Source organism: Trichosurus vulpecula, chromosome 9, assembly GCF_011100635.1.
Source record: "Trichosurus vulpecula isolate mTriVul1 chromosome 9, mTriVul1.pri, whole genome shotgun sequence".
NCBI classification, from domain to species: Eukaryota; Metazoa; Chordata; class Mammalia; order Diprotodontia; family Phalangeridae; genus Trichosurus; species Trichosurus vulpecula.
Genome location: NC_050581.1, coordinates 179,073,085 through 179,085,441, shown reverse-complemented (window position 1 = coordinate 179,085,441; position 12,357 = coordinate 179,073,085). Strand labels below are relative to the sequence as shown.

The window sequence follows — 12,357 nt, the reverse complement described above, 5'->3', positions numbered from 1 at the left end:
GGCAGGGTGATTATTGGTATAAATGGTTTTTAAAAAGTATTTCTTTGGCTTGGCAAGCCCTTTTTCATCCCTTTCCTTTCCTTCTTCCCTTAGACTGCTGAAGGAAGATAGTCACACAAAGGTTTACCAGATCATGTCTCTCAGGGACCATGTAGTCCAACCCCTTAATTTTAGCAATGAGGAAACTGAGGCCTAAGGAGATAAGTGACCTGCCCAAAGTCAAACAAGTGGTAAGTCTAGGAGGTAGGATTTGAACCAGGTCCTGGTGGTCTTTGGGACTGAGTTCAGATTGATCATATTTTGGAGGAAAAGGAAAAAAAAAAAAGAAAGATTCAAGTCGTTTTAGACTATAGGCAGTTGGGACAAAGCAGTGGGAGGACATAAGATGAGAGTAGGAATTAGTGGTAGAAGTAATATCCAAACTCCTTCCCCCCCCGCCCCCATGCAAGTTAGGTTAGTTTTTCCTTAAAAGGCATTGAAGCCATCCTCAAGACCTCATTGGTTCAGTGGACTAAAGATTCAGGTTCTTAACATCCCTTCCTTGTCATGAGTACAAAATATCTATGAGGGGATACTAGTTTCTTTCTCTGGCAAAGAAACTTCATTTAGCTGAATAAACTAGAGTTATCCTCAGTGCAGATGCTGTTGAATATTCTTTTTTTTTTCACTATGACTAAGATGGATGGAGGGAATAAGCATTTACATAGAGCCTACTGAGTGTCAGGCAAATGGGGTTGCAGTTTTCTTGGCAGAGATACTGAAGTGTTTGTCATTTCCTTCTCCAGCTCATTTTACAGATGAGGATACTGAGGCAAACAGGGTTAGCTGACTTGCCCAGGGTCACACAGCAAGTAAGCGTCTGGATTTGACTTCATGAAAATGAGTTTTCCTGACTCCAGGCCTAGCACTCCTTCCACTGCGCCACCTAGCTGCCCCCTCAGGGGACTAGTTTTTCTTATTCTGGCATTTGAGATGCCAACTTGAATTGTGCCACCGAGACTTTTTCGTGATTCTTTGGTGCAAACCATTGGAGGAGGTAAGCATTTGAAAGGACAGAAGCCTAGAGACACTTCTGGAATCAGAGATGGACAAATGCACCAATTGCACTCCAGTTAATTTGCTGAGAAGAGGCAAGGGAGCTGCATCAGTTTCAAAAGTTTCTAGTCTCACTCAAACTGAACTAGAAGCTCTCTTGCTGGTGCTGGTGCTGCAAGGGGTCCCCGCAGAGCTCTGGCCTCAAGGACCCTCTTCCACCAGGGCAGATATAACAACTTGCACGTGGGAAAGACTGCCCGTGTACTACAGCAGTCTCCAGTTTTGTCTTTTTGTATTTCTTGGTCTCTTAGTCTTAATGTTTGCTCTGTGTTCAAGATGCCAGGATGTCTCAGCATAGGAAGAATTTCCTACATTGAAGGTAAAGACCAATGCCAGGAAGGGGAAGCCAAGCACTGACCTATTGATAGGCCAGAATCCTTTGGCCCATGTGGCTGTCCCTGCTCTCATTAGTTATGATGGGGCAGCAGGGATGCTGTGCTGTGTAGCATCTGGTCCCAGCCTTGGAAGAGCAGGAGGGATGTCCCGAGTGCACCTGCCAAGCCCAGGAGGGCAGTAAGTATAGACTCACAGGAACCCTCTCCACAGCAGAGGGGCTACACAGGCTACAGCTGTGGTTGTCAGTGGACAGACAAGACAGCCCAGTGGCATGAGTGAGCTCTGGCACAGGCCACTGTTTCCCGTGATGTAGAATGGGAGGACCTCTCCATAAGTGCTGACAGTTCAACACCCAATGATCACCATCCATCTCTTCCTCAGGGAGTTGGGAGGTGGGAGATTGGAGTTGGTTTGCTTTTGGGCAACAAGAGGGAAGTGAATTGTCTCCTTAGACCCTATGGCAGGGGAGCGGCCCTTTAAGGTCTCTCTTAAAGCAGATTCTGTAGTTCTTCCCTGGCCACAGCCACGGGACTCCCAGGGAGGTGGGATACCCCAGCCTGTAGGATTTCTGGCCCTTCTCCCCTAATCTCTTCTTCCTTCAGGGAGTTGCTACTTTGGTTTTCCTTTCCCTACCCAAGTGCTCATCTTCTTCCTTTTGTTAACTGTCGAATGACCTGTTCCATTTTCCCCCTCCCTCCGCTGAACAGGTACACCAGCTCTGAGCATGACTGGGAGCCATTGGGGAAGGGTACAAGTCAGGGTGGGGCAAGAGAAGAAATAAGAGACAAGAGTAGTCACTTGCCTGGACATTTGTATCCTCATTGCCTAGCACATGGCAATAGATTAATAGATGCTGCTTGAATCCTTGAAGCCTTTGGGTGAGGTGAGAAGCAGAGACAAGGGGCCTGGGCAGCTGCTCATGCAGAGAAGTAAGGAACACCAAGGGAGAGACAGCACCATCAACTTCCTCCAGCCAGGACACCGTCGTGTCCAATTCCTTACTCCAGAATGTTTCCTCTTTACTGAGTCCCTACTATACACCAAGCACTGTAGCAGAGTTTTCTAAGACAACTATGAATGGGCTCATTATTTGGGATTCAAGGTATCGTGTTTATTGGAACTTTGTTCCCCTGACACTGGTCTCCAAGCAGAGGCGGGATGGCTGCTTGTTGAGGAAAGGCCAGAAAGGATTCCTGGTCACATCCAAGTCTTCAGATGCTGTGATTTCATGAACCAAACAGAGTATTCCAATTGGTTTTCAGAAATATTTTAAAACCTTAATGACTAGATTTAACTTTCATGTAAAAGTAAACAACTCATTTTTCTAGGTTATAAAGTGACTAATTTGCTCATGTGTTTTTTCCCCATATGTAGAAGAAGCATGACAGAAATTGTGATTAAGTGCTGGTCTGGGAGTCAGGAAGACTTGGTTACAATATCCTTCAACATGAGGCCGAATCATCACTTTTCTGTCCCCTGGACAGCTCATGAAGACTTAGCTACTACGTTGGAGACCCTATCCAAAGCAGACACATTCATGGATGCGTGTGTGAAGATATTCATGGGTACATTCTAGAAGTGCTTCTTTGTAAAATACAACTTGTGAGAATCAATTTCAATTTTACCATTTTAACAATTACCAAAATATACATGAAAATACAAACTGAAAACATTTGAATAAAAAAATTTCATAAAAACAAACTTCATTAAAATAGTTTCTTTGTCTAGTTGGACATTTGAAAAAAATTAATAAAAATTTATCATCTGTAGTCTGCTAGTTTCACCAAAGTAACAATGATTTAACACATGAAAGGAAATGAAGATAGATATTTAGTTCTCTTCATGCTGGTGAGACTTGCGTTTGCCTACGGTTTTGTCTCTGTTTCCATGCCTGCTTCCTGAGCCTCTTCTACTTCTGAGAGTTTTTCATCATCTGAAAGTGAGAAGTACACATGAAACAGTGAGTGCCAGTGATGGGCATGATGACACCCATATAAAATGTTTCATACAAATCTCTTAAGAACAAAACCTTAGAGTGAATCTTGGAATGTTTTCAGGAATTCTCATCCACATGTTAAAATGACAGAATCCCCAAAAGCACTGTGTGCCCTTTCAAGTGACCTCTTTCCCTGAAGCTGGCTGAGGAATTCTAACCTTCATTTTCATGAAAAGGTGGCTGTAACCCTGCTCAGAGACAGGCATGATCCAAGGTTCACTCAGTGTGCTAGTCTAACTTTCTGATAATGAATTTCAGCTTTTATAAATACTTAAGAGTAAAACCGTATTAGTTTTAGAATAAGGCACTTACTTTCTAACGTCTGCTGCAGCTCGTGGATAGTACTTAGAAGAACATGGAACTGCTTTCGCCTTAGTTCCAGCTTGATTTAAAAAGAATAGAAAATATTTAAACGTAAGGTGATTGTACAAAAAGAAGGCTGATACTTGTGCTGCTAGAACCTTGCTGTTTCTACTTCCACACCTCCCATGTTTCCTTCCCTTTTCAACTGCCCTCACGTGGCCACCACCTTTGCTCTAGCCCTCATTCCCCCTTAACCAGACTAAAGTAAGAGTGTTCTAGTTAAGTCTCCTCCTGGCCAAACTTCCATCCCTCCCTCCCTCAGCTGCCAAAATGGTTTTTGTGGAATGCAGGTCTGACCAGGTCATTCCTGTACTCCCTCTAGTGGGTCCCCAGCACCTGCTCCTCTTGGCACTGAAAGCGCTTCCTCTCCCGGTCCCTTCCTATGCGCTCTTCCTCAAACAGGATGTTCCATCTCTCGCCTCCAAGCCTTTGCCCTGGAATCCCCAAGGCCTGTAACTTTCTCCCTGTTCAGTTCACCTAGCTTCCTTATAGATCCAGCTCTAACACTGCCTTCTGGAGATCTTCCTGTTCCTCCCCTCCCCCAGCTGCTTGTGCCTCCCGGAGGGATCACTCTGTGTATATCTTGTATCTACACAGTTATTTACATACTGTCTCCCTCCTCAGAAGGCAGGCTTTGTGAAGGCAGGGGCTGTTTTCGGCCCTAGCATTTAGTACAGAGCCTGGCATGGACTGAGTACTTAACACCTGACTGACCAACAGATAGAAATAAACATACCTTATCTTCAACATTTTCTTTTATATGAGACAGATGCTGTAATTCTTTCCCCAAAGCGTCTAGTTCCCTGAAAAAGAACGGTAAAATGAATAATATATACTTGGCCTATTTTTGAAAAGGAATCAATATCAAATAATTTATTTTTTAGTCAAAACTTCATAAAAAAATCAAAGTACCCATGTACAGTATCAGAGACAAGCAGAAGAGAATATACTAAATAATTAGGCTGCCATATCTGAATAGTTTACACAGTTGTTTGGTAACTCTGAAGTGCTAATATGCATTTTCAATCAAGAACTATTCTAGGCAATGAAATATGTAATATTAAGGACCCAACCTGTTCTCTCTCATTATTTCAGAATGACGGTTTATTTTCCCTAGTAGCTCAATCTGGTACAAGAGTTTTATAAATGTTACATGCTCTTCTGTGCCACACTTTAAGGGATATTAAATAAAAACAGATGTTTGAGAACTGCAAATGCTTAAGTTCTTTGAAAAAATAGATATAGCTATTATCTTGAGGTGCAAGCACACATTAATTAGAAGCAAAATAAAATATTCAACTTACTTTAATGTTTCATGCCTGTCTGGATGGTGCTGTATGACTTTTGCCAAAGCATCATATTCTGAAAGACACAAACCCAAGGCCATTTACCAAAGGCACTTCCCCCTGGGAACGACTGGCCAGTACAGTAGAAAAGGCCTGATCCATAAGCTTGGTTTTACCTTGTAGAGGTCACTTAACCTTTGTGTAAAATGAGGCCATTAACACTTGTGCTCCTCCTTCTCTTTCTCAGGGATGATTGTGAGAATCAGTTAAGATACAATATATTAATCTAAATGCAAGTTAATCTTCTTCTAACTCTGAATTACATAAAAAAAAGAGTTCAATTAATAAACAAAACAAGTTCTTTTTGTTTGCTCAGCCTCTAAGTCTCCCCTGGAAATCACATGGAAGATGCAGCATCTTTCCTCTCTCTTCTTACCTAAAGGGAGGTGATGAATTGGGTGACAGTGTCTGCTTACTGCTGCCAGCCCCTTCAAATAGCAAATTCCGGAGCAGCCATTTGTTCTGATGTGGCATTTTCTGTGTTATGTTACAGTGTATGATTTAAAGATTTTTCTCTTTAGAGTTGCAGTCTATTTTTTGGGTGGCCTAGATTTGGACCAAAATGATAATGTGTAAAGGGCCAGATAGATTGCTCTTTAAGCTGTGAATCAAGTTTTTCTTTGCACTTGGTGCAGGTCCCTCTACCATTTGCAAAAAGGACAATTTCTGCATAAGAATGTTAAAAAGAAATACGGTAGACATTTTTTTTTTTAGAAAAATGCAATGAATAAAAGACAATGAGTATAAATATCATTTGAACCTGGTAAAGAAGTAATTCCAGACATTATAAGTTTGTTATTGACAGTAAGATTCAGAGGTTCCCTTCTTTTTGTAATTCATCATAATTTAGACTACAGGTCTCACCTCAGAGCACACACACTATCACACACAATTCTTACCCTGGCGATTTTTCCGTATTCGCTTTGCTTGAAGGATCTGCTTTTTGCACTCAGCAATTTTTTCATGTGCTCCAGATATGCTGTTTTCTACGTAAATATTAGAAACAATAAAAAAGATACAGCTGTAACTTTATCAACGACAATCTTTTGCTAGGTCAATCTGAAATATATTTAACTAAATTTTCAGCTGCCAATAAAATGTCACCATTTTTAAAAGAGCTATTTTCTCTTTTCTCAAAATATTACACGGGAATCTTTTATGAACCAAAATTCTCTAGATAACATTCTCTCAGATTTTAAACCCCAAGCTTTAAGATTGATAAGACAAGAATAAATCCAAATAGAAATCACTTAAATTGTACTTACCTATGTCTTTGTACATTTTTTCATAGTTCTCCATTTCTCTGAGATTCATATCATATACAAGCAGGGTTTTTCCCATTGAAAATTCACATTGAGACAAAGTACTCAGCATGCGTTGGTACTGGCTATAGCTAAAAATAATAGAAAATAAAGATGCTTAAAATAGAGAAAAACTGTTAAACATATGGCTGTCACTAATGAAAATCTTCCTATTATACTTTATTGGAAGATTGTATCATACCAATGAAAACACACTAGGTTCTGAGCTCATTATTGTTTAAAATGCATTTAAAGTAACTTAAAATTTTCTTTTTCCATGCATACTTTTACTGAATTTAATTCATAAATTTAAGTTTAGGGTTATATTACATTTTAGTAAACTCTAGATTTACATGTGATGATTTTCAGTTGAATTGAGCAAGAAATTTTAAAACAAACCAACTTCAAAATGTATTTCATACAAACACTTAAATAACAGTCAAACCTATAACTTTGTTGCTGCTATTCATCTCACCTTATTTTTTTTGCCTACTCAGAAAGCTAATTTAAACATTAGGAGAAATTTTGCTGTTTCCATTTGTTTGAACATTTAAGCCAAATTTTTATTATCTTATTCATGAGATACCACTAAAGAGAAAATACAAATATAATCGAAAATGTTACTTCAAACATATCTTTCCCTCATTGCATCTTTGAAAGAAACTAAAGAAGCAACCTGAATTTAGTTCTTTATCCCCCTTCGATAAACTCATCTCCCCAAGAATTAATCATATAAAATCGCTAAATTCCAGGGCTGGAAGAGACCTCAGAGGCTGTCATTTAGTTCAATGTATTCTTCAAAATGAACTCCCCCCAGCAGATCACCAGGCCTTTGCTTGGAGACCTCAGGGAGAGAAAATGGAGCCTATTCCACTTTGGGAAAGTTCTAATTGTCAGCAAGTTTCTATTTACAACAATCTAAAATGAAGCACTTTAAACACCAGCATAGTGCTACCTAGTTAGACAAAACAGGCAGTTAACGTCTGAAAAAAATCAAGAGTTGACCTAAATTTAACATATTTCCATTTATTGAGAATGAACAAAACATTTACAGACTCAATCAAATGGGAAAAATGGTACATAAACAACAATAAAATGACATACCCTTCTTCCTGAGAGCCAGCATTGCACCATTTAATGAAACTCTTCACTAATAGGTTGATTCTCCGATCATCACCAGCACCATCACCATCAATTAAGAGACGCTTTCTTATAATTTCATCTAAAAGAAAGAGTAATGAATATTAAAATGACCCAATGGATCAATTATAATTGTACTTTGTTCAGGTAGACTGATGATGAAAAACCAACTCTGTCAGCACTACTCCTGCTAAAATCCCTAAGAAATGGAGAGAATTTCCAGGTACTGATAAGAAATTAATTTGATAATCCTTGAGTCTAACTTCAAGAAAACTTGACTGAGGAAACGAATGCCTCATGTGATACATTATTAACCTAGAGTGGGGAGGAGTGAGAGTCATTTTACAAATGAGAAAAATGAGACACAGTTAAGATTAAGGCTGCCCAAAATCCCACAGGTGAAGACAATGACCTTTTATCCTTGAGTCCCAATAACCGAACTAAACATTGTAGGTGCTGTTGGGTGTTTGTGTGTGCACACAAGAGTGGTACAAGCAGGGGGAAGGACAAACACAGGAGAGAGAAGGGAGGAAAAAAAGGATGTGAAGTGTTTTCAATATAAACTTCAACTTATTGTCCCCAAATCTCTAAAGTTTCTAATCTATTGGGACCCTCAATTGGTCTTTCTCTTCCCTCTGCTCCACTGAACTTAAGAAGGAAAAGAAGAACAAAGAATGAGGACCACTGAAAGGGCCTCTCCTCTGTGGTTTCTTTACCCCAGAGTTATGATGCTGCAGCTTAGCTGAAACAGTACTGGATTCCTAGAGAGCCTGCTTGATAAATCATTCCCCAAACATTTAACAATAGTTCCAGTACACAGGTAGGAGGATTTCTAATCCTAAGAACAAGAGCGAGAAAACAGCAGTAGATAAGAGTATTGGACTTGCAGGCAGAAAGATGTGTGTTCAACTGACACTTATGAGCTGAGACCAAAGGCAAATCATTTTAATTTTCTTAGTTACTTCATCAATAACGGGGATGATCTACCTACATTCCCATGTGACTGTGAGAAATGACCTTAATATTTGATATTTGAAGGGCTTTATAAATGAGTTACAGTTATTTGGCACAAGGGAGCCAATGAAAAGTTAGGGAAGAACATGAAAGTGGGATTTTGGGAAAAAATTAATCAGGTGGCAAATGTATAAATGGCTCTAAAGACAAGAAAGGCTGCAAGCAGGAGGCCTGCATTTGAAATCAGGTAGTGATGTCTAGCAGGCAACAGATGATTTGTTAAAGTAGGGCTCTGCAGAGATTAGGCCTGGATACATAGATTTAGAAGTGATTTATATAGAGACAATAACTGAGCCCATGAGAACAGATGCGATTACTGAGAGAGGACTAAGAATGCATAGGACAGGACCTAGAGAAACAATCAGGTTAGCAAGCAGGAAATGAATGAAGATTCTAAAAAGGAGCTGAGGAATAGTCACACAGGTAGGAGAAATAATAATAATAATAATTAACATTTACGTAGCACTTACCATGTGCCAGACACAGCGCTAAGCATTTTACAATTATTATCTCATTTGATCCTCATAGCAATCCTGGGAGGTAAGTGCTATTATTATCCTAATTTTATAAGAGGAAACTGAGGCAGAGAGACATCACATGAGGTGCCCAGGGTCACACAGCTAGGAAATGTCTGAAGTCACATATGAACTCGGGTGTCCTATTCACTGCACCACTGTCCACAAGGAGAGTTTGGTCAATAGTAGTACCCCAACCTACAAAGTGCAGTGGAAAGAGAACTGGATTTGAAGTGAAAGTGTCTGGGCTTCCACTCCAGGCTCTGCTACTTACCCCTTGGGTGACTGTGGACAAGGCACTTAACCAGTCTAGCTCTTGGCTTCCTCATCTGTAAAATGAGGGAGTCAGACAAGGCACCCTCTGGGTCTAGATCTATGAAGATACGGACTGAGAAAAGATCCCTGGATTTAGCAGGCAAGCAATCACTTGCAATCTGAGCAAGAGTGCAGGTCCCACATTAGATTAGAGGGGACTGAGATGATAGACAAAGCGGAAAGCAACAAATGTGTATGATTCTTGAAAAGGAGGCTAGGTACAGGATGCTAGCTTGATGGGATGGATGGCAAGGTCAAGTGAGGTGTATTTTTGTTGTTTTAAAGGACCTGAGCATGTCAGTCAGTGGGGGTAATCAGTAGTTAGAGAGGGAAAAAAAAACAAAAGAGATGAGAGAGAGTAAACTCATGGAGGAGATGGAGGTGGGGGAATATGAGACTGAGGGTACAGGTAAGGACTGGTCTTCAAAAGGAGATGAAAGGGAAAAGACTTCACTGAAAGAAAAAAAATACACACTATTCCCTAAATAGAACATTTAAGGAAAATGGAAAATTTTGCTACATCAACTCTAATTCCCCTCATCTTTCTCCATCTCCAAACATCTTTTGGCTATACCTTGAAGTTTGGGGTTTTTCTGCTGGGGAATACAGTACAGATGACAAAAATAAGGCATTACTCTCATCGCTGATTTATGTTCTCAGTCAAGACACAAGGCATATGTCCCTGTCAAACTGTCAGACCTTTCAGCAACTTCTGACACTGGATGGCAATCTCACTTGCAAGATGTGACACAGATGGCATTACATTAAACTGGCTGGAATCCTCACTTTGAAAGCTCTTAATCCTGTGCCGTTAAAAATTTTAAGAGCAATGCAGTTGAGGATTTTTGGAATTCAACCTTCCATCATTCCAGAAGTATTGATCAGGATACCAAAAAGATCATTCCAGAAGTATTGATCAGGATACCAATTAAGCATCAATAGAACAAAGATAGTCCCCTTGTTGAAAACACCTGCCCAAAGCTTAACTAACACATAAAGTAGAGGTGATTCAAATTCTACCGAAAGCAAAGTTGTTAGGCCTTGCCAAATAAATGCTCGTCTCTTGCCATTAACCATCAAAGCAAACATAACTAAAATTCCTACAGGATTTATAGTTGGTTCACCACCACTGATACTAGCTATGTAGAAGATCCTGTTGGAGCGCTCACTAACTAGGTGGTACAGCCCACAGAGCTTCTGGCCTGGACTTGGGAAGATCCGAGTTCAAATCTGCCTCAGACACTAGACGAGTGACCCTGGCCATGCCACTTAACCCTGTTTGCCTCAGTTTCCTGATCTGTAAAATGAGCTGGGGATGGAAATGGCAAACCCCTCGGGGATCTCTAAGAAAACCCCAAGTGCGGAACAGTCAGACACGACTGAGCAAGTCCCAGTTATTGCTCAAGCCCGTTTGCGCCTTTAAAGCTGCACCGCCCTAAGAATCACAAAGCTGGGAAATACTCCCAGAGACCACACGGCTGGTTCCGCTAAAAGCTGGGTCGGTACCTAACGTTTTCAAGCTTGAATGACACCCCAAATTGTGGTTTTTTTTTCCCATTCCTCTGATGTGTCTGTGTGTGTAAAAAGATGCATGTATAAAGATATAGATGCACACACACATATGTATAAATACACACACAGACACACACGCGTGTATAAACACAAGGCAGGCCTCCTTTCCTCCGCTCGGCCCCGCCACGCAACAGACAGCCACAAAACGGCCCGGGCCGCCCAACGACGGCCGATCCAAGGAGTCTCGGTTTTCCCAGGGCGCAGCAGCACCGGGGCCTCGGTCCACTCGTGTCTCCCCCACGGGCGGGAGGCTCGGCCGGCGGCTGCCCGGCCAGGAGGGCCGGAGGGAATCACGCGGCCGGTCCTGCTCCCCTCTCCGTCCGTCCGTCCGAGGGGACGGCGGGAAAAGCCGGGGTCCGAGCCCCTCGGCGACCCCCTTCCCCGGCTTCTCCGTGGGCGGCCTGCCCCAGTCTTCCCGCCCCCTTCACAGGGGCTCTCGAGGAGGACTGTGGGGGACCGCCCAGGTCTGGGACGGAGGGTCGCGTCGCTTCAGGGGTCTCTGGCCTAGCTCCCCCCACCCCCGGCGGCGCCCCCTCACCGTCCGTCACGGCCCCCATGGCGCCCACGGCAGCGGCTCGTCACCCTCGTCCGGCGGCTCCGGGTCAAACTCCCACAATGCAGCCGGGCAAACAGCCATAGAGGCCGAGGGGCGGGGCCTGCCGCCGGAGCCGCCGCCGAGCCGCGCGTGCCCGGCCCCGCCCCCCGGGGGAGAGGGGGAGGCCGGGGCGGGGCCGCGAGGGGCGGAGGGCCCAGCAGCCCGCCCCGAGGCCCCGCCCCGTGGCCCCGCCCCGCGCCGCAGGACGCGCTGCTTCCGCCCGCCAGGTGAGAGCCGCCGGGCCGGGCCGGGCGGGAGGGGCGAGGCGGCGCGCGCACACGCGGCGCGGGCCCGAGCGGGGGGAGGGGGAGTTGGGAGGGGTACGGGACCGCGGATCCCAGAGCCCCCTTCCGGGGACTGGGGTCTGGGGGGGAGGGGCGGGGAGGGGAAGGTCACCGCGGGGGGCTGCGGGCGTGCGGGGGGGCGGGGGGCAGCGCGAGCGCGCGCGCGCGCCGGGGGCGGGGCGACGGCGCTCCGCCCCCCAGCCTCTACTACCTGCAAAGTTCGCGCGGGAAGCGGCTCCCGGGCCCGCGTTGTGGGCGCGGGGCGTGAATGCATGCGTGCACGCACGGATGCATGCCTGATGCGCGGGGGTCCCGGCCTCCAACCTGTCATTACTGCGCGACTCCCACCCCCAACCCCTCCCCGCCCATGTCCGGTCTCCGAGGGAAGCCCAAGGTAAAATGGGAGGGGGCCCGACGCTAGGCTTGTCACTGGACCATCCCCGGGGCGGCGGATGCGGAGCGCCCGCCCTGCGCGTCCTTCCCGC

The 12,357-nt window shown here is 44.2% G+C and overlaps 1 protein-coding gene across 1 annotated transcript; it reads right to left on the bottom strand.

The window, feature by feature from the left end:
- Positions 1 to 2,520: 2,520 nt before the first annotated feature.
- On the bottom strand, positions 2,521 to 11,676 carry THOC7 (THO complex 7). Its single transcript, XM_036737418.1, has 8 exons — positions 11,532 to 11,676; positions 7,542 to 7,659; positions 6,402 to 6,529; positions 6,036 to 6,122; positions 5,095 to 5,152; positions 4,527 to 4,593; positions 3,740 to 3,809; positions 2,521 to 3,364 (listed from the first exon to the last, which is right to left on the bottom strand). The coding sequence occupies exons 1-8, from the start codon at positions 11,548 to 11,550 to the stop codon at positions 3,297 to 3,299; spliced, it is 615 nt and encodes a 204-aa protein (XP_036593313.1). The 5' UTR covers positions 11,551 to 11,676; the 3' UTR covers positions 2,521 to 3,296.
- Between the last annotated feature and the right edge of the window lie 681 nt (positions 11,677 to 12,357).

Coding starts and splice junctions, on each gene's coding strand:
- THOC7 (XM_036737418.1), bottom strand. Junction 4,594..5,094: donor GACAGGCATGAAACATTAAA/GTAAGTTGAATA, acceptor GTTCTTTTTCAG/GGAACTAGACGCTTTGGGGA. Junction 3,810..4,526: donor AAGAAAATGTTGAAGATAAG/GTATGTTTATTT, acceptor TTTTAAATCAAG/CTGGAACTAAGGCGAAAGCA.